General features: G+C 39.8%; 1 protein-coding gene and 1 long non-coding RNA gene across 3 annotated transcripts in view; one reads left to right on the forward strand and one right to left on the reverse strand.

Moving 5' to 3' along the window:
• The first annotated feature begins 2,750 nt into the window (after window positions 1–2,750).
• LOC144071371 (uncharacterized) lies at window positions 2,751–7,353 on the forward strand. 2 transcript variants are annotated; one of them, XR_013299619.1, is made up of 4 exons: window positions 2,751–3,148; window positions 5,087–5,241; window positions 5,308–5,565; window positions 7,222–7,353. It is a non-coding gene; the product is annotated as an uncharacterized LOC144071371 (long non-coding RNA). The 2 variants fall into 2 exon arrangements; XR_013299618.1 differs by lacking the exon at window positions 2,751–3,148 and having other exon boundaries at window positions 3,162–5,241.
• Window positions 7,354–15,072: 7,719 nt separating this feature from the next.
• Window positions 15,073–23,355, reverse strand: part of trhr2 (thyrotropin releasing hormone receptor 2) — a 28,990-nt gene continuing 20,707 nt past the window's right edge. The window contains exons 5-6 of the mRNA XM_077597022.1: window positions 22,181–22,304; window positions 15,073–16,131 (exon numbers count right to left, since the gene is read on the reverse strand). Coding sequence (XP_077453148.1) covers window positions 15,589–16,131; window positions 22,181–22,304 — 667 coding nt within the window. The 3' untranslated portion in view covers window positions 15,073–15,588. The remainder of the gene's footprint in view (window positions 16,132–22,180; window positions 22,305–23,355) is intronic.

A 23,355-nucleotide genomic window follows, 5' to 3' on the forward strand; every position in this document is an offset into this window, starting at 1 on the left:
GTAAAGTAATCTGATCTCTTCAGACTCTTTCGCCAATGCTTATCCTTCGTTGTCGCCTCAGTATTTGTGTTTAGTTAGCAGCTTTTGTTAGTGTCCATTGTCACGTCTGTTGTTTCCTCATAATTCATTGCTACTTTCTATTTGAGTTGATTTATTGATCCTTTATAGTTGTGTTAGTTTTATTATATATTTCATTCTTTACCTTCATTTTCTTGCCCCATGTAGTATATAGTATAGTATGTAGCATGTAAACAAACTAAGGACATGCAGTTAGCTGTCCTGTTAAGCTGCGAGTACAGTACGAGAGGCGCTTGATGAATTTCAAATTTTTTAAATGGGCAAACAGAAATGGAACAGTTCTTTGTAAAAAGCTTTCCCAGAAAAAAAAAGTCAAGTAAGCATGTTGTCCGCTTTACTGCTCTGATATCCTTTTTGTTTCACTTCCATATAGTTTTCGAAAGCATAGTCAAATAAGTGACTGTCTGAGTGTCCATATTAATCTCAGTTATCAATAAATTTAGTAAGTGTCCACGTGTGGACATCACATTTTTGGTTGTCACAAGACTACAATGTTACATTTTGGACTATACAAGGGCCCGACGTCCACTAAAAATCATGTAAAATGATAATTCTTTGTTTTTACACTCATCAGGTCCCAATTAGCCTAAATATCAAAGAGAAAATAAAAATGCATGCCTTGCAAGAGTTTGGATCTGATGGAGGTTAATTCTATTCCTAATGAGCTGTATTTTTTACATTAAAAAATCATGAAATCATTCGCTGTGTGGGGGAAGCATGGGAATTAGTCTGTTCCAAGGTTAGCATTTCTATTGTATCAAATAAGAATTTGTGATGTGTTTTTATATAGATCAACTAATCTATTGATTTTAGGTAAAATAACGTGTTTGAATTTCAGCTGATTATTGCTTCATTTTTCTTACGAGACTGTTTAAGTGCTTAGGGTTCCTCGGTGCTTCCAAATTTGGACATCATGGCAAATGTCGAGAGGAGCCGAAAAGTTCATGCTTTGCGTTAGTGTGAAAAGGCTGTAGAAGTGTACTACTGAGCTGTGGTAATACAAATGAACTAAATTATTGCGATTAACCGGAGTCAGTATTCCACACTGTGTAATCAGTTGATTGCAGTCAGGTGCTGCTTGTTTCAGCAGAAACTTAATTGTTTAAAATTATTTTTGCTGGATCGGATGGAGAAAAAAAATACCTTCACCCACAATGTTCTTTGAGGAAAGGTTTAAACACCCCAAATGTCAAGTAATGAAATTGCAATAACGAATACAATGATGTGACAAAAATATGTACTACATAATTGGGAAAATGAAAAGGCAAATCTCCACCGAGGCGGATAGCGTGTCGGCCTCACAGCTCTGGGGTCCTGGGTTCAAATCCAGGTCAGTCCAGCTATGTGGAGTTTGCATGTTCTCCCCGGGCCTGCGTGGGTTTCCTCCGGGTACTCCGGTTTCCTGCTACATTCCAAAAACATGCATGGTAGGCTGATTGGACACTCTAAATTGCCCCTATGTATGGCTGTGAGTGTGCATGATTGTCCGTCTCCTTGTGCCCTGCGATTGGCTGGCCACCGATTCAGGGTGTCCCTCGCCTGTGACCCGGAGTCAGCTGGGATAGGCTCCAGCACCCCTCGCAACCCTAATGAGGATGACGCGGTTCAGAGAATGAATGAATGAATTCTCCACTGATTCTGAGTTGTAAAAATGTTTGATAATTGAATATACGGACTACAGCATTATTTGGCCTCCAGATTGTAAAAAAAATCCTAAATACAGCTATGTAGATACACCATGAATCTTCTTCAAAAGTGGCATTTAAGATGCTTTTCATGAGTCACTTCCTGTTAGGTTTAGTGTGATATCATTCTCTTTGGATCTTTAAAAGCGACAGCTGTCTGATTCATTCCAAGTCTGAGAACCTCAGGGACAAAAACAAGGGTATTTTCTACCACTATAATGGGGGTGTGTGATTTGATTACAAGGTGTGTGTCAACTAAACACAATTTGCAGGTGTCCAATTCCAGTGCTTGATCTTGTTGAATTCGGACAATTTAGGGTCCCATGGTAACAAATATAGACCACAGGAGTCAAAGTGGCCAGTCCAGAACGAGAGGACAACAACCGATTTGATGACAAAGCAATTTTTTGTGGTGCCTTAGTGGTCCCCCACGGAATGGTTGAGTATACTTTCTATATATTATACCGGGCGGCCCAACGGCTGAGGTGTTAGTTCGTCAGCCTCACAGTGCTGGCATCCTGGGTTTTATGATTATTCATGTTCTCCATGGGCTTGAGTGGGATGTCTCCAGGTACTCCAATCTCCTCCCACATTTATATATATATATATATATATATATATATATATATATATATATATATATATATATATATGTATATATGTATATATGTATATATGTATATATATATATATATATATATATGTATATATATATATATATATATATGTATATATGTATATATGTATATATGTATATATGTATATATATGTATATATATATATATATATATATATATATATATATATATGTATATATATATGTATATATGTATATATATGTGTATATATATATATGTGTATATATATATATATATATATATATATATATCTACTTATATATATACGTATATATATACAGGGCTGCCAACTACTCCAGAATTTCAGGAGTTTCTCCGGAAATGCAACGCAAACTTCGGAACTCCGGACAACCTCCCTAAACTCCGGAAATCCCCCCAAAATTTCACTAAATATTTTTTAAGCAACTATTTCGGAAAAGTACCAAATTTCCACTTTAAATGCCTCGAAATTCACACCATCGGTACGGTTTCCGCCATCTTGATTCAACTGCACTGTAAACCGTAAGATTTCGGTATCACGAGTGCATTGTGAATCATCCGAGTTACAAGTTCTGACGAATGATTCAACTGCGACCAATTCGTAATCGATTACTGCATAAGGCTCTATCGCTTTAACATTTACGTTTTCGTTTTTGTTCATAAGGGAAGTAAGTATTATTAAGGCTAAACCACGAGTCTTTTGTTTTGAAACAAATCCTATCATTTCCGGGGTTGTTCTAAAGAAAGTAGGAGTACAACACAGCACTGGTAAGTCTTATCAATATGCCTGCTCGGGTTAAGTGCAAAATAGATGGCAATTTGGATGAAACTTCTAATAAGAAACTCAGACACTCGCAGAAGTTTATTGGCTCATATTTGACAAAATATCCCATGTTGAAGCCGTCTCCATTTGCTTCAGCGTGACACATGTTGGAATTACTGACTGAAAAAAGCATGTAGAAGGACCCAAACACAAAGATAAACTTATTTTCATTATGCTGTACTTTTTCAATAGTTTGCAAAAACAAGATTTCAATTAATGTAAAAACATGATAATAACAGTTTGATTTAAATTGCACTACGTTTATTTATTTAAAATATTTTATATCAATTTTGCGTGAATCACATTCACTCCGGAAATACTCCGGAAATGGGACATGGGTACTCCTGAAATGGGGTCGACGGATGTTGGGAGCTCTGTATATATATACAGCCGTGGTCAAAAGATTACATACACTTGTGAAGAACATAATGTCATGGCTCTCTTGAGTTTCCAGTTATTTCTACAACTCTGATTTTTCTCTGATAGAGTGATTGGAACAGATACGTCTTTGTCACAAAAAAACATTCATGAAGTTTGGTTCTTTTATGACTTTATTATGGGTGAACAGAAAAAGTGATCAAATCTGCTGGGTCAAAAATATACATACAGCAGCGCTAATATTTGGTAACATGTCCCTTGGCCATTTTCACTTCAATTAGGCGCGTTTGGTAGCCATCCCACAAGCTTCTGGCAAGCTTCTGGTTGAATCTTGACCACTCCTCTTGACAGAATTGGTGCAGTTCAGTTACATTTGATGGCTTTCTGACATGGACTTGTTTCTTCAGCATTGTCCACAAGTTCTTAATGGGGTTTAAGTCAGGACTTTGGGAAGGCCATTCGAAAACCTTAATTCTAGCCTGATTTAGCCATTCAATTACCAGTTTTGATGTGTGTTTGGGGTCATTGTCATGTTGGAACACCCAACTGCACCCAAGAACCAATCTTCGGGCTGATGACTTTAGGTTATCTTGAAGAATTTGAAGGTAATCCTCCTTCTTCATTATCCCATTTACTCTCTGTAAAGCACCAGTTCCATTGAGAGCAAAACAGCCCAACAGCATAATACTACCACCACCGTGCTTGACGGTAGGCATGGTGTACTTGGGGTTAAAGGCCTCACCTTTTCTCCTCCTAACATATTGCTGGGAATTGTGGTCAAACAGCTCAATTTTTGTTTCGTCTGACCACAGAACTTTCCCCCAGAAGGTCTTATCTTTGTCCATGTGATCAGCAGCAAACTTCAGTCGAGCCTTAAGGTGCCGCTTACTTCAGTCGAGCCTTAAGGTGCCGCTTTTGGAGCAAGGGCTTCCTTCTTACACGGCAGCCTCTCAGTCCATGGAGATGCAAAACACGCTTGACTGTGGACACTGACACCTGTGTTCCAGCAGCTTCTAATTCTTGGCAGATCTGCTTTTTGGTGATTCTCGGTTGAATCTTCACCCTCCTGACCAATTTTCTCTCAGCAGCAGGTGATAGCTTGCGTTTTCTTCCTGATCATGGCAGTGACAAAACAGTGCCACGCACTTTATACATACAAACAATTGTTTGCACTGTTACTCCTGGGAGCTGCAGCTGCTTTGAAATGGCTCCAAGTGACTTTCCTGACTTGTTCAATCAAGGATTCGCTTTTTCAGATCCATGCTGAGCTCCTTTGACTTTCCCATTGAAGCATTTGTGGGCGTTTGCATCCAATGAGCCCTATTTAGATGGCCTCAGAGAAGTCACCAGCTGTAGTCACTCATAATCACTCACAAGAAGTTAAGAGGCCATGCTATGAATCCCATTTCATTGACACAACTTTCTAAGTCACCAAAATTGCTCCTTCATGTTGCTGTATGTATATTTTTGACCCAGCAGATTTGATCACTTTTTCTGTTTGTCAGGCCCCAGACTAGACGGGAGTCTGGTTGCGCCTGTCACCCAATCACAGGTCCAGCCCCTAATGACTCGAGTGCTGCCAGGTGTGAGTCATTAGTCTACAAGGAGTATTCAAAGCCACCAGGAACATGACCATGCTGCTGGATCGTCACAGATTACTGTGAGGTACCCTCTTGCGTTTTTCCTTGCCTGTCTTACTGATATTCGACCTCTTGTTTGCACCCAGGATTCCGACCACGCTCTGCCCCCACGACTACGGATCATGGACCACGGACAACGACCACGGATCACGGACCATGGACAACGACTGCGCCTTCGAACCTGTATACGCCACACGGACTCCACGGCAACCGACCTTCCCGCTACGGCCAACGACCCGCCTCTGCCGTCCCCTCTTGTGCTCGCCCGCCTCGCGGACGATCGAAAGAAATATTTGAAAAGAACCAGACTTGCACCCTCGCCTGCTTTGGGGTCCTCCATCCCCGTACGTAACACTGTTAACCCATAATAAAGTCATAAAAGAACCAAACTTCATGAATGTTTTTTGTGACAAAGAAGTATCTGTTCCAATCACTCTATCAGAGAAAAATCAGAGTTGTAGAAATAACTGGAAACTCAAGAGAGCCATGACATTGTTATTATACATACATACGTACATACATACATACATACACATACTACCACATATATTACACAAGATCGATTTCTTTCTTTTCAGTCAAAGCACAATGTGCCAGATCATTGCGTGTTGCTTTCTGACAAAAGAGAGCTTCCTTGTTTGGGGTGGACTCTTAAACTCGACTGACACGTTCGCCATAACAATGTTTATTAAAAACAAAAAAATATGAGAAAAAACATAATAAACAAACATTATTTTTTAAAGGATCATTTTTGGGCAGTAGTAAGTTGAACAAGTCTAACAAATTTATTTTTCTCAGACCTAAGATGGTTAAGCATCTGTCAATCTTTGCTGTCTTTCCAGGATTCCACGTTGATTGTTTCTGTGTTCATTGTTTACTGCTTGTCAAAGGTTTTTCTGTATTGCTGTGAAGAAAAAGGAAATGACATCAAGCACTCCGTCGTGCACTGTTGTATAATTTTGATATCATCAACTTGTGCATTTGACGCAGAACACTACTGCTTGTAGTCAGACAACAACGCGACCACAAATGATCGTGTATCATGACTAGCTTGCTAGGCGGTCAATTACGAGTAATGTCGGGGTAAAGTGAGCCAGCAGATTCTGTTTATACAGCGTGAACCGCTTAAACAGCCTCACATCACTAGACCTCAATTGCGACTTGATCTTGATGTTGGTCTTATTTGCATTATGTTGAAGCCCATTAGTATTCTGCCTCTCATTGTTGCATCTTGACTGTGTATCTAGTCACAGGGCAGTTGACATGTAAACTCAGCAGAGCACAGTCTTTGTGAATTCAAAAACACCTTTGTGTATAATTCAAAGTGTGTGAGTGCTTGGCAGTGGTCAAATCATCACCTTAAAGCTTGTAAAAGGTCGTTCATGACCACATACAGGAAAAGACTGCAGAGGGTGATCATCAGAGCCCAAAAGATCATAAGCATCTACAAATCCCAGTGCCTTGGAAAGATAGAGAGCATCACAAAAGACAATACAACAGGTGATAGGACATCTTAGAAGGATCTAGGCAATTAAGATGATCACCTCCAGACTACTGAGGGACTGTGCGGATCAGCTTGAAAGAGTGATTCTGGATATTTAACCTCAGTCTCAGTCTGCAGAAGCTCCTCACTTTGTAGACTTCCTGTGTGTGGCTCCAGTTTCTTACCTAGGTCTACAATGTGTTCTGTGTCTGTCTTGCTACTGCAACCAAGGAAATTTCCCGAATACGGGATGAAATAAAGTTCTAATCTAATCTAATACGCTTCCCGGCTTCCACCACTTCAACCTGCTGCCCTCTGGAAGGCGCTACAGAGCCATTACAGCCAAGACAAACAGACTCAAGGACAGTTTCTTCCCAAGAGCTGTCACCAACTCGAGTTCTGCACCTAGGACCTAATCAACTCTTGTTACTGTTATCTATTACTATCTATTAATTTTATTTATCATTACTATATATTGATTATCTATGTGTTTGCTTGTGTGTTGTTACGTCCATAGACTCAGCGAGTGGTGAGTGTCTCGACAACTTGGCGCTGACCGTTTCCGAAACCATGGAACTCATCCTGGACTTCAGACGGAACAAGCCCGCTCCATTCTGCTAATCTTACTCGGACTACTTATTTATTGATTACTTATTTGTCTGTTTGTTGTCATTGTTTGTGAAAGCTTTAAATCTCATTACACTTGTATAATGACAATAAAAGCATTCAATTCAACATACATTTTTCAGTTCACTTATATTTATGGGGTTTTTGAGAAAAAACGCGCCTACCTCCTCGATTAAAATCGCTAGTTCCATTTATTGAGCAATTTAACAGAACCAGATGTAAGACCATAAACCATAAACAACAATGATTAAAATGATAGGAAGATATGCACCTCAAGTATAACACTATATTTATTTATAACAAGTTTGAATGCAAAGAAAATCCTGCAGTTTTTTTAAATAGATGTTACTTTGTCCATAAATAAGTTACACACAATCCCAAATATACTGTAGAAAACATTCATTTTCCGAATCACTTATCCTCACACGGAGGGTGCTAGACCCTAACCCAGGTAGCTACGGGAACCAGGCAGGGGGACCCCCTGAATTGGTGGCCAGCCAATCACAGGGCACTGTATCAAACAATTGTTAAAAATCCTATTCCATTTGGTCATTTTAGAGCCAACTGTCTTTGCTGTAAGAAAAAAAAGCAAATAATGATTTTGCCAACTAAAAAAATGAATGAAATAATGCATTGTAAGAAATTGTACAAAAAGTACAAAAGATAACTCCTTGTATTTTCCATGGTTTAAAATTGACATTACATAACCTTTGTTTCTTCTCACGTGTGATAGATAAAATTATTTGTGTTAATCAAGGATTTTAAATGAAAACTAACTAATAAATGCCCTGGAATCCGTTTTTGTAAATAAAGAAATTGTCTATGCCACCAAGATCAATTTGAGTCAAATTTTCATCTTCACAGCAAAGTGTTTTATAGATTTTTTTAGATCCAAGCAAACAAGCTTTTATGGCTGGCTCTCCCACTTGCTTTGAAACGGCCCATTTCAGAGAAATGTAAAGGCAACGCATCACCCTGGAAAGGCTAATTGCACCACTTAGAAATCATACAGCTGGGCATATTGCTCTAAAGATATTTTTTTCTGAAGTGAGTTTTGAAGTCTCCCTGCTTGTATACAAAGTCAGAATAAAAAAGTAAGGTTCATTTGATGTAAATATGATTCCAAAAGTAAAATCAGATATTAATGACGGACTTTAACTTTTGTGTTACCGTACCTTTCGGACCGAGTTCCTTTTCTGTTAAATGTTCTAGTTATGAGATACTGGTTTAGAAATGTCGTCATAGCACGCACCAATATTGTAGTACGTACTCCAAAAGTGTAACGTTTCAACTTATAATGCTCTATAAATTTGCACATTCCAGGACATGCCTGTCTTTCAGCTTAAATCATCAGGGATCAAATTCTTCTCTGTCCTTAGATATTTATTATCCATCTGAAACCACATAAGTTTATTCATTTTACAGGCATCGTTTTCAGTATCATCTCCATCTTCATGTTTTTAATAGGGAGTACAAATGTGTTACTTTGAAGGGAAAATGTTAAGAAAAATTATCGTACGTGGTATTTCTGAGATACTGTATGAATCAAAAGGATCGTCTGCTGGATTGCACATTCCGAAAGCGTGTTGCCTGCACGTAGACAAATTCAAAAAGGAAGTCACGTGAGCAGTACAACCAGAAAGTGGATCCGTAGCGGTCTAGTTTGTCATCCCTAGGTAAGATGGCGGCGCCCTGAGCGAGCAATGGCAGGCAAAAGTACAAGTGAGTTTTTTCACATTTTATGCAAGATACGTTTTTTTTCTTGAATTTCATTCATAAACGTCAAAATAAATTTTATTAAGCATTTTATCTGTTTATCTTTTCTCTATTTTGAAATAAATGACCGTATCGGCCGCATTGTCTTGCGTTATGGCGTTTCGTCTTTGTCACCTTGCAGTTTCGTGCATGTCAAGTCTAATTTGTGCGCATATAAGCTGTACCCTTGATTCACTCATCAGTTTTTGGAGCAACAAATCCCGCGTACACGCGAGAAAATACGGTATGTGACTACTTATTTATATTGACTACTTATTTATGTTGACTACTCAATATGTGTGCACTTTAGGGTGACGCTTTAAATCTCTTTGTACTTGTGTCGTACTTTATAACGACAATAAATGCATTCAAATCAATTCAATTGTCGCTACAAAGCGAATATTCAGGCAATCCTTCCGCATTGGCAATGAATGCAAATAATTCGGTCCAAAAAACATTGAATCTTCTTTTCCTCTGTTTTTTTCATGGCCCATCACACACTCGCTCCAGCACCCCCCGCGACCCTTTTGAGGATACACGCTACGGAGAATGAATGAATGACCATATTGTAGTTAATATAGTCAATAGGGGTTACACCAAGGGTGTCAGACTCGGGTTGGTTCACGGGCCACTTTAACGTCAACTTGATTTCACGTGGGCCGGACCATTTTAGATATAATATTTAGATTTTTTTATATAAATGGATTAAAAGAGTGGATTAAAAGCCCTGAATATTCAGTTTTTTATAGATCTAAAACAATGTTTATTTTAGCTTTTTTTTAATATATTTTTAGATTTTACAAAATGATTTTTGAACTAAAAACACAGACAAAAGGGATTAAAAAATGACAATGATTGATTTAAAAGGGGGAAATCAGGAAATGTAATATACATCTATACTCTTCATTTTAATTTGATCCTAAAACAGAAAGTTGGCACTCATGATTGACTTTCCTGGGCCGCACAAAATGATACGGCGGGCCAGATTTGGCCCCCGGGCCACCACTTTGACACACGTGGGTTACACATTAGAAAACAGATTTGGTCACAGCAATCTCCACTCTATGGCACACTAGGTGGAATAGCTTATTTATTTTGAGAAGTTGCAGGGTGAAAATAAATTGTGTCTCTAATGAGTCTTCCCATGTGGCCTATTGGCAGGAACAAATCACCTGTCAGAAGCTAAACAAAGGTTGAGTTAAAGGATTGGCACATGGATAAGACTTTTTAGATTTTTATCCTTACACTTAACAAATAACAACCGATTTCTTGATGAATATAGGTTTAATAAAACAGCCATGAATACTAGTGATCACCATCATCTTTGAAACCGGTACATTTTGAGTTAATTAATGCAGACAAGATCTGCAGTTTGACATCTCATCTCATTTTCTGAACCGCTTCATCCTCATTACGGTCGCGGGGAGTGCTGGAGCCTATCCCAGCTGACTCCGGGCCCGAGGGGGCGGACACCCCAAATCGGTGGCCAGCCAATCGCAGGGCACAAGGACACGGACAATCATGCACAATCACACCCATACCTAGGGGCAATTTAGAGTGTCCAATCAGCTACCATGCATGTTTTTGGAATGTGGGAGGAAACCAGAGTACCCAGAGGAAACCCACGCAGGCAGGGGGAGAACATGCGTACTCCACACAGGTGGACCAACCTGGATTTGAACCCAGGACCTCAGAGCTGTGAGGCCGACGCACTAACCACTCACGCCACCGGGCCGCCTGTAGTTTGACATGCACTCATGAATTAAGCATGCACTAATTACCTATGTGCGATTAGAAAAATAATGATATTCTAGTCATCTCATGATATGATTTCTACTGTAAACAGGGAAACAAAAATTGAATATCAGTATGAAACATGGCTTGTCCTGTGCCCACTGGGACCGTGGAGAGCAGTACACATCATATATTTAAGCAGTTATCAGATGTTATAACCTTCATTGAACATTGCCGCATACACTATATCAGTATGCAATATTCATACAGGTGTCACACATAAGGCTATTAAATTGTGTGACCAAGACTACCACCTTCTCTCTTGATACAACAGTTAATTCCACCTCCAAACAAACTTGTGCCCCTATAATTCATTGATGTTATTTACAAGCATGTAATGTGTGAATATTTCTTAATCTTATTCACGTCAAGCATATTGTTGACTTGTGGTTATATATATGAAATGTGTGATCTCACTGTATTGATGGTAATGCCAAATAGATAAAGTGTATCTTTAGTTAAAATAATTGGTGTTTAATATTCATTGCGTGATTTCTTTATTTTGGTCATTAATAATACATGATGACTTCTGTATATTAAATTTTATGTATCTGAAAATTACTTTGGTTAATATTTGTCTGTGTCTGGAACAGATTCATTAGATTTACAACTGTCATGACCGCCTCGGGTGTGCAGCGAAGTAGAAACCAGGATGCGAGAAAGTGCTAGTGAACAACTCAGGATTTTAATGAAAAATAATCATACACAAACTTGGACAAAAGTTACCAAAGTAACAAACAAATGGAGAGGGTGCACACTGAACGAAAAGGTAGCCATCTCATTTTCTGAACCACTTTATCCTCACTAGGGTTGCCGGGGGTGCTGGAGCCTACCCCAGCTGACGGGGGACAGCTGATCGCAGGGCACGAGGAGACGGACAACCATGCACACACACCCATACCTAGGGGCAATTTAGAGTGTCCAATCAGCCTACCATGCATGTTTTTGGAATGTGGGAGGAAACCAGAGTACCAGGAGGAAACCCACGCAGGCCCGGGGACAACATGCAAACTCCACACAGGTGGACGTGGCCTGGATTTGAACCCATGACTCCAGAGCTGTGAGGCTGACGCGCTGACCACTCGCTTGCTACTTTTTCTGATCTTTCTCATCTTTGAACCGAATTGGTTTTCTAAGAAAAGAGCTAGACCAAAAGATTCTGTTCAAACTATTTATTCACATTCATTTACTGAGGAAACCGGTTTCCGTACATGCACAAACTCTGAAGCGAGAGAGGAAGAGAAAAACAAGCTCAATATTACACAAATATGAGTAAAGTCAGGTAAAACCCCAAATATTTAAATATATAGAACATTGAACTTACTCTACAACAAAAACACCTTCCAGGGCTGAATAATAAATGCTTCATGTTGTGAAATACAGATTTTTAAATTAACGTTGCCTCACAAAAAAAATATTTACACCACCCAAATCATTTGTGAGCTTTTATCACAAGGATTGTCCAATGTACTTCATATATTATTAAATCAATGTTTTCTTTCAAAACACAAACTCCCATTGAAGAGAAAGAGTGGAAAATTGTAAGATGCAAGTAAAATGGCATAGCGCTTCAGTGACTGTAATTTTTATAGTAGATAATTCTAGTTTTGGGCGGCCCGGCGGCTTTAGTGGTTAGCGCGTCGGCCTCACAGCTCTGGGGTCGTGCGTTCAAATCTAGGTCGGTCCATCCTCACTAGGGTCGCGGGGCACGCTGGAGCCTATCCCAGCTGACTTCTGGACACCCAGAATTGGTGGCCAGCCAATCGCAGGGCACAAGAAGACAAACAACCATTCACGCTTACATTCATACCCTAGGTGCAATTTTGAGTGTTCAATCAGCCTACCATGCATGTTGTTGGAATGTGAAAGGAAAACGGAGTACCCGGAAAAAACCCACGCAGACCCGGGGAGAACATGCAAACTCTGCACAGGTATATATATATATATATATATATATATATATATATATATATATATATATATATGTATATATGTGTGTATGTATATACATACATATAGATTCATTCATTTATTTTCTGAACCACCTCGCCTCATAAGGGTCGCAGGGGGTGCTGGAGCCTATGCCAGCTGATTTCGGGCTAGAGGCGGGGGGCGTCCAGAATTGGTGGCCAGCCAATTAAAGGGCACGAGGAGACGGACAACCATTCACGCTCACACTCATGGTCAGGGGCAATTTAGTGTGTCCAATCAGCCTACCACGCATGTTTTTAGGAAGTGGAAGAAAAACGGAGTACCAGGAGAAAATCTACAGGGAAGCCCCAGGAGAACAGGCAAACTCCACAGTGTGGGATCAAACCTAGGACCCCAGAAATGTGAGGGCAACACGCTAACCACTCAGCCGCCTTTTTTCATTCTCCCTCTCAAAACAGGATTTGAAGCCATATTACAGAAGCTGAACATGCAGACTGCTGAGCTACTTAAATGCAGTCGGCGTCACTGCGATGTTTATCGAAGGTTAGCACAACTGTACTCCCTGAGAAAGTAGAAAGGCTAACACCTGAATGCATCTAGCTCGGGCATTTGACGTCATCACTATTACTAGTCCAATTACACATGCTGTGCTTTTTACAGTCAACAAGAGTTGAAAAAATAGCTCTTTTTAAGGTAACTTGTCATTTTGACAGTAAACTTCATAGTTTCCCCCTGTTTATTTTCTGGGAACCACAGTCATGATTTTTTTTTACCCCATTTTCATAGTGTAGTATTGATAAAAATGACGTTCTCAGGAAACAATCTATAAGAGGCCGTTGCTATATCAACAATACAGAACACTCATTTGAATAAAAAAGAACAGCAGCAGCAAGAAGACAGCAAATAGCAATAAAAATTATGTCTCCAAAGTATAATGAATCAAATATTCTTTTTCAGTGCCAAACAAATATACTGTACAGTATTTTGGAAATGGATGGGAAATTTGTACAAATACATTGGCATCGCCAACATTACTTCAAATTGTGAATAACTTGGGCTCAAGCAGCTTTTTGTCTCTATTAGACAGGAAGAGCTTGACTTCAGGGCAGATTTCAGAGAAAAAAAACTTTTTGTACATGACACATTTCAAGCATAAATCTGACAGAAATATATTTTGTTTTTGGGGCAGTTCAAAAATCCAAACAATACTTTTCTAATATATCAGAACATAACCAACACAAAAAAATCGCATGTGACATCAAAATACATTATTCACAAATAAAATACTATATATCTTTGACAATATTCACATTGGGAACTCGTACATGTCTAGAAATTCCTTATAAACTATAGTTTTAGCCGATGTATGTTAGTTACCCTTCAAGGATGAGGTCGATTTATTTATTCTTTGCATTAAATTTGTCTTTATTCATCCTTTTCTTACCTCGCTACAAACTGGCTGGTTTTCTGCTCTCTAAATTTGGTGAAGAGCTGCGTCAGACCATTATTTAACCCCAAAACACACACAAATATTTGTAAAATACATATTTACTAAATGTCTTTCTTAGCAAATGAATTCATCAGCCCTGAGATTTAAAAAAAAAAAATGAAAAGCCATCTCCAAGGATCAATGCGTTTACATGTCACATGTTCATTCTGATCCACCCATTAATAATGGAGAAGTGGACATTTTGTCCTCCCCAAAAGTTAACAAGTAAAGTGAGAGTTAAGTGTGAGTCTAAAAATCTAAAAAGTCTCATCAATGTCACAAGTAAGTGAGAAAATAAGAAATCCCAATGGGCGATCTATTAAAATCATCTATATAGATAAAGCAGTTGAGCTCATGTTCAACTGTGAGACTTTTTGGGTCGCGGTGGGTGCTGGAGCCTATCCCAGCTGACTTTGGGTCATATGCAGGGGACACCCTAAATCGGTGGCCAGCCCATCACAGAGCACAAGGAGACGGACAACCATGAACATTCACACCCATACCTAGGCAATTTAGAGTGTCCAATCAGCCTACCATGCATGTCTTTGGCATGTGGGAGGAAACCGGAGTACCCTGAGAAAACCCACGCAGGCCCGGGAGAACATGCAAACTCCACACGTGGACCTAGAACACGAATTTGGCACTTAAATCTGTGTATTTTTATCATACAAAATAATGCATCAGAGCATGCGTACTTATTTTAAAAAAAAATTGGTTGTGACAAATCTCAGAGCTGATGAATTCATTTGCTAAGAAAGACATTTAGTAAATATGTATTTTACAAACATCACAACCAGAATTGATCATTATTTCTAACTTCCATCATTATTTCTAACTTACTGCGCTAGCTATCTAGAACATGTTGACAGAATAACAGAACGGTCACGCAGCAACAAGAGAAGCCAATAAATAGTCTCATCTGATCTCATTTTCTGAACCGCATCATCCTCATTAGGGTTGCGGGGGGTGCTGGAGCCTATCCCAGCTGACTCCAGACCAGAGGCGGGAGACACCAGGAATCGGGGGCCAGCCGATCGCAGCCTATAAATAGTATAGGAGATTTTTTTTGTAGTGGGCAGGGCCAAGGCAGCTGAGAAGACTAATGTGATCTAATTGCAATATTAAGCCTTTTCTGTCATTTATTTGGAACTGATTTGTGTCCAATATACATATTGTCTGCTATCATTTTAATGTCACTTGCAGCAGTATTTTGGAGCATCTTTAACATCAACACAACCGGATGTTGGCTTTTAACATTTTAAAATATATTCAAATCTGTGTAAATATTCACATAATGTCCAGGTGAGTTTCTGTTAGATGTGTGTCAGGAATAATAATAGTGCCATCATTTGATGAAGAAGCCTTAACATCATTTAACGGGGAAGTGTCAATAGAACTAATGCCTAAACAATACGCTGCTGATCTGCTAAAATTGTCTGCTTTGTTGCCTTTGATCACATTTGTCTCTGGCTGATTGTTTCCATGTTTTGTGTTTACATCTGTAGCAGTATTTACAGTGTCTCTTTTGGGGTCTTTATTCGGTCCGCGAACAATACTAAAGCCGGTAGGAATGGCTGACAATGTCCTGTGCTTTCCCTCTTGGTGCTTACAGTAGTAAAGCCCACGAAAAGCTGAGCGGAACTTCTGAGACATAGCATTGTATATCACTGGATTAATTGCGCTGTTGGCATAAATGCATGTCCGGCAAAACAATAGGAACCAGGCATCGAGATAGGGCGTGGACACAAAAGAATTGATCAAAACTAATGTTCGATACGGCATCCACAGCAGAGCGAATAGAATCACCACAACAGCTAACATCTTTGTAACCTTTGGGAAGGAAGCAGAGAGAGGAGAAAGCATTAAACACTATTAGAGGTCATTTTGCGTCACAAAATTAATTTAATGCAAAAATGAATTGGACCGAATGTTATTCAATTTAAGCAAAAAATTATGAAAGACTATTTTTTTTTTGTTATTTGATATTTGTGTAGTTTTGCCCATGATCTGGCGTTTTGTTTTACACAATTCTTTCAAAATAACTGTTACAGAGAGGTACAGTTAAGGCCAAGTTGGAAGAAAAAATATCATCTCTGACATTTTTGCCATCGACATATAGGTATTTCCGCTGTTTAAAAAGTTTGAAATATTGACAAGTTACAGTGAGGCAAATAAGTATTTGGTCAACCACCAATTGTGCAAGTTATCCTACTTGAAAAGATTAGAGAGGCCTGTAATTGTCAACATGGGTAAACCTCAACCATGAGACAGAATGTGGAAAAAAGAAACTGAAAATCACATTGTTTTATTTTTAAATAATTTATTTGCAAATCATGGTGAAAAATAAGTATTTGGTCAATTACGATTTGAATCTTGTTATAGTACAATCTATGATTTCATATTTCAATTTTAACCTCGTAATAGTTAGATTTTAATCTGTTAATATTGAGATTTCTCTCTTGGATTATTATGACTTCTTGTAATTTTCCACGGCATACCTGAGCATCGCTCTCGGTTGGGAAACACTGAATTAGGTGATTCAAGCTCAACCTGAAGGCTGAAGGCTTCCTTAAAACCTCGCGAACATCTGTAACAATGACAATTGCTTTTTGAATTCTTTTGTTTCTTGTGCCTTTTGTGGGGGAAGCCTTCAGATATGGGTACATCACACGTCTTCCTTAATTTTGCTGTATACATATACATCTATGTGTATGTATGTATATTTATATATGTATATGTACATGTATCCATATATATATATATATATTTCAGCAACACGCTTATTTATTTTTATATATATATATATATATATATATATATTTTATATATATATATATTTATCTATTTATTTATTAACTTATTTCATTACCTATTTATTTATGTCTAAAATGTATTTTCCTGTGTCTGTATTCTCACCCTCTTGCTACTGTGACAGTGAAATCTATATGGGATGAATAAAGTTAATCTAATCTAATTTTACAGTGGAAGAATATGACCAAATGTTATGTTGGAAAGCCCACAAAACAATATGTAAAAGATGAATTTAGCAACATTGATTGACTGGATGCAATTTCTCATGTTTTGCCTCGGAGTAGTGCTGGCCCTTGGCATAGGCCTTAATTCTGCACTGATTAACGCTAAAAACACGTGAAAATGCAACCTGTACACCCAGTGCTTGTAGATATCTTTACACGAGGGACATGCGGCGAGAAAGACCATGCGCTGTTATCATAAGCAGCCCCTCGCACACTCGGCCACCTGGCTGTCTCGTATACTCGTATCTCAAATGTGTCTTGAATCTCAAGGCAAATATTTGCTCGGAATTTTCCCCATATCTCAAATTTCTCGTATGTTGGGGCACTCGTATGTCACGGTATTACAGTAGTAACTCGACTAAACAGGCATCCTGATTATCCGATTCCATCATTTGAAAATCTGAATAAGCGTCATTTCAAAAGAAATGATCACTTATTTTGATGTCAAAACAAAAGGCTACGTACAGTTTATATTTTCGCTTGGATTACCTCCCTGTCACATTCCTTTCACAGAGTGGTCATGGCAACAGCTCAAATATCATATATGTTATCAATTGCTAATAATACCACATGCCTTTAACCTTTTAACTCTGTTTGGCTCAGTGCTCTGGCTGTCATTTATTTTGTTGGAAAAGCTTTCACTCCCCCTTTTTCGTGCAATGGCTTTTCATCTCAATTGCGTACGCTTACTTTCATGCAGCTGTCTCTCTTTTTTCCACCGAGGAAAGACAAATAGGCGGCTTGCCTTTTACAATTTTTGCTGAGGGGCAGCATGCCATAAGTGTGTTTTGAGATAACACAAGTCCAGGCTGTGTGGTATGCCAGCTGTGGCAACCTCAGCTGGTAGATAAAGAGAAAAAGTCTACACACAGCAAAATGTTTAATTTAAAAGAAGCTTTGTAATTTAGACATATTGTCCAGACTGTTAAATGTGGAGGGGTGCTGACTAGTGGACATGGAATGGGAATGTAGCCAAGTGAAGGCAAAAGCAGGGATATTGGTGCAAACTTAAAGGTATGGATTTAAACTCGTTCACCTAAACCACAGGTTTACAACCTGGTCCTTAAAGGCCACAGTGGGTGCAGGTTTTCATTCCAACTGAAGAAGAGGATCCATTTTCACCAATCTGGTGTCTTAAGAGTGTCAGGTGCCGTCAGGTGCTGCTGCTTTCAGAAGAAACTTGGATGGTTAAAGTGTCTGTGCTGGATCAGCTGGTACAAAAACCTGCACACACTGGACCCCTTTGTGGAATAATTTGGACACACCTGACCTAAACAAATGAATGCAAGCAAAACAAAACACAAAGAAGCAAACCAAAACCACGGTCGAAAGAAACTTGCAACGACACATGAGGTACACGGATGACAATGTGACAAGGGGCAAACAAAAACTGAGGGATTATATACAGAGACAGTCGGGAACGAGACAATGAGGGCAGTCAAACAGTGGCGCCTACCGAAATATTTCATAGGGGTGACCATATGAGGCCACAGAAATTTCTGGGATGGCAAACTAAAATTAAAGCCATAGTTTCCCAGGTGTGAGGACGACGGTAAAACTATGAAATGCATAAGTAATACTACTACAACAAATGTTATACTGGCGAGTGAGATAACAAACATTTTGATAAGGGTGGCCGGGGCCATACCTAGCCATCCTGTGGTGGCCCCATTGCAGGCAAAACAGGGGAAACCAATGGGCGATCATAGGAACAAGACACCGTAAGGCAAAAACATGAAATGGACCAAACAATAAGAACCCTAACACAGATCAGCATGAAGGATTTTGAATATGCACATTGATAATGTGGTGGCAGGCTAACTCTGTCAAATATATCAAGAATATAAGAGAATTTCCTCTCTAGAAATTGAAGACTAGCTCTGCCCTCAGAATTAATGTCTCATCTCATCTCATTTTCTGAACCGCTTTATCCTCACTCGAGGGGGGTGCTGGAACCTATCCCAGCTGACAGTAAGCGGTACTCAGACGTTTCGTCGAAAGACGTTTGGTCCCCGGACGTTTGGTCGACCGGACGTTTGGTCGACCGGACGTTTGGTCGACCGGACGTTTGGTAGAACGGAGGTTTGGTAGAACGGACGTTTGGTCGCCGGGTTGTTACTGTTGAAACCAACTCTCAAAATTATAATCATGAGAGAGAGAGAGTGAGTTTAATATCTAAATATTTAATATCAAAATATCAACAGTAAACTCGAGCGAACCCGGCGACCAAACGTCTTTCGACAAAACGTCCGGTCACGACGTCAGGCCAGAGTCGTGGGACACTCTTATTTGGTGGCCAGCCAATCGCAGGGCACAAGCAGACAAACAACCATTCACGCTCACACTCATACCTATGGGCAATTTAAAGTGTCCCATCAGCCTACCATGCAGGGCTTTGGAATGTGGGAGGAAACGGGAGTACCTGGAGAAAACCCACACATGAAAGAAGAGAACATGCAAACTGCACACAGGTGGACCGACGTGGATTTGAACCCAGGTCCCCCACTTGAGGACGACGCGCTAACCACTCAGCCGCCCCAGAATTAATGTACTATAGAAAATATTTAGATCACTATGCTGCATGTAACAATTGCCCTTTATCTTTTTCAAGATACATGCCAAAAGATCATAACCCTCAGGAATCAAATAAGATTAAATGTGTAAAAAAAATTGAACAAATAAAAATCTGACAACACACTGGACTAATCTCCATGCATAAAAGTAGAATTCTTGAGCCTGCAAGATTGATCAATACTCTATCAGATTAAGTTGGCCTATCAAATGATGGGTGAAAAAGTGTGAATTGCCTGTTCAGGAACTAAGAGGCTAAAATTATCTGCAGTATTAAGCACACTTCTTTGTACATCCAAAATCACATTATGCAAATTTTCTGCTCTTAGATGGAGGTCCTTGACTACAGGAGATTGCAATCTTTTAAAACTCAGGCTTTAGGCACAGTGCTCACATGGCGATGCAATGCTTTGCATGCAAGCATGATAAAATTCATTTTCTTGAAAAGGTATTGATCTCAAAATAGGAACTTAAAGGATTATTGAGGAATAGTCATACCGCCAACCCTAGGTAAGAAAATTTCAGGTTATGAAAGCTTTTGAGATGCAAATGAATGCCTCAGATACTAAAAAAGATCCAAGTTACGAAAACGTCAATATATTTCCTATATCCGTTATTTTATTTTGAAGTTTTCGCAGATGCACTGCTTCTTCAACTTTCCTACACTCTACTAGGCTCTCATTGGCTGTCTCACAAAAACCTTCCATGTTTATTTGACCGCCGTTGTCTGCTTAACCTTATGCTTGGAAGAAGCTGCGGCTGAGTGCCTTCAATGGACTCGCAGTCGACAACAACTCTTCATGTTTCAAGATTATCTTATGTTTTTTTCACCGCGGTTCGTTGTTGTGGGCTTGAAGTTTTGCTTGGAGGAAGCTGTGCCCGCCAAGTGCCTTCGACGAACTCATCGTCGATGCTCAACTTGAACCGCAGCCTGCGGTGGGCAAAACTGTGTTGCGGGGGCAGGCGATGATGATGGTGGTCAGTAAGGAGGACATTGTCGAGTTGGTCAAGGGGGACCAAAACGAGCTCTCAACGGAGCACAAGTAAATGCAACGCCCGGCAATACACGAGGAATTCAACGAGAAGGTGGCTGAGGAGGCAGCAGCCACCATTCTAACAGCACAAATGAGAAAAAAAATGTGGGAGAAATTTTACGAACTTTATGACTTTGTGGAAAAAGTGTTCACAAGTCGTGCTAAGGATGTTGTCATTGATGGAAACGAGTTATAAAATATTTGTGTACCTAAGTACACATTACAGGCAGTACTATATTCATTCATCATTCATTCATTCATTCATTCATTCGGCGGCCCAGTAGCGTGAGCGGTTAGCGTGTTGGCCTCACAGCTCTAGGGTCCTGGGTTCAAATCCGGGTGTCCACCTGTGTGGAGTTTGCATGTTCTCCTGCGTGGGTTTCCTCCGGGTACTCCGGTTTCCTCCCACCTTCCAAAAACATACATGGTAGGCTGATTGGACACTCTAAATTGCCCCTAGGTATGGGTGTGAGTGTGGATGGTTGTCCGTCTCCTTGTGCCCTGCGATCGGCTGGCCACCGATTTAGGGTGTCCCCCGCCTCTGGCCCGGTATCAGCTGGGATAGGCTTCATTCATTCATATGCTGGAGTCTAACCCAGCTGTCTTTGAGCAAAAGGCGGACTACACCCTAGACTGATCGCCCGTCAGCCGTAGGGCACACAGAGAGACAAATGGCCATCCGCACCCGCAATCATACCGCCACCAGCGGGAATTGAGCCCGTGCCTGCCCACATCGAAGTCAGGCAATTGAACCTCTACACCACGAGACGGTATCAGTATGATATTCATATACCGTAAATTTTACTTCAGTACACAGCCATTAGCAGTTTGAAGAAAAGGAAGCCTGTGGAAACCACTGAAAGAACTGCAGTGTTCAGTGCATGAAAATTCTGCTAAACACAAACATATAAATGTAATTTAAGGGGGTGAAAAGTTTTATTCCATCTCCAACCTCAAAATACTAGATATACACACGAGGTAAGATGTCAAATTGTAAATTGAGAAAAACAGAAACCGATAAATAAATAAATATATAAATCATGGGGGTATCAGGGTTTTCTCGACAAAAGCAGAAGGTGTTGACAAATTAGATTAAATTAGATTAGAACTTTATTTCATCCTGTATTCGGGAAATTTCTTGGTTGCAGTAGCAAGACAGACACAAGACACACAAGACATTGTAGACCTAGGTAAAAAAATAAAAAATAAAAGATATAAATGTGCCACTAAGGCACAGACCTGTTTCCTTGAGGAGAGTGCACTTCTGGGGCGTCGAGACCGACCCCTTTTCCCCAGGTCTGTGACTTCTCGAGAGCTTTGGCGCATTGTGGAGGCAGTGTTTTCAGGTTGGTTTGGCAGAGGGCTGGAGAGACACATTAACGTATTGTTGGTCAATTTCCAAATTCTCCACCCTCAGTAATTTCCCTATTGCTCCCATTTACACTTGGGTTTCATCACTTCTGTTAGAACATAAATAATAGACAGACAATGATACAAATGAAAATGTGAAATGTGAAAACTGTACTTTTTGTTGATTTTTATTGCTTATATACAAACAGTTTTTTTCCTCTGAAGTGCCTTCTTAACGATCATCTGTGAAATTACACAAACAAAAATATCTTTTATTTGCCGCCTATTACAGAAGTTTCCTATTTTAACAAGCTTTTCTGAATTATAATTTCAGCTCATTTACTGTACATTTCAATGCTACATTAATTTTCTCCATTTAATGACATGCTTTTATCATAGAGTGGCCAGATTGCAAGGTAACACCATAAAATCAACATAAAAAGTTAATTTCCCTGATAGATTATCACAATGTGTCATGAAGTGTCAACTACATCTGACATTTCCTTGAATATATCGGCCAAGTGGTTAGCGCGTCGGCCCCACAGTTCTGGACTTGAGGGTTCGATCCTAGGTTGGTCCTCACTGTGTGGAGTTTGCATGTTCTTCCCGGGCTTGGCTGGGTTTTCTCCGGGTACTCCGGTTTCCTCCCACAACTCGCAAACATGCATGTAGGCCGGTTGAAAACACTAAATTTTCCTTAGGTATGAGTGTCAGTCTCCTTGTGCCCTGTGATTGGCGGGCCACCAATTCAGGGTGCCCCTCACCTGGTGCCCCTAGTTAACTGGGATAGGCTCCAGCACCCCTCGCGACCCTTGTGAGGATAAGCGGTACCGAACGTGTATGAATGAATTTGTGGGTTTTATGCAATGCTGTCTCCATGGGTGAAAATACAGATAAGGTTGTTACTTTGTCTTTCCATACAGAAAATTAGTCACATAATTGCATTGCAACAGTACAGGGTAATGGGGGGATAGCCTTAGCTCATTCAAAAGACTCCACAAAAGTATTATTTCTCCTAGAATGACAATATGGAGGATAGATGTTTTGTCTTCATCTGTTCTGTA

Source organism: Stigmatopora argus, chromosome 3 (genome assembly GCF_051989625.1).
Source record: "Stigmatopora argus isolate UIUO_Sarg chromosome 3, RoL_Sarg_1.0, whole genome shotgun sequence".
NCBI classification, from domain to species: Eukaryota; Metazoa; Chordata; class Actinopteri; order Syngnathiformes; family Syngnathidae; genus Stigmatopora; species Stigmatopora argus.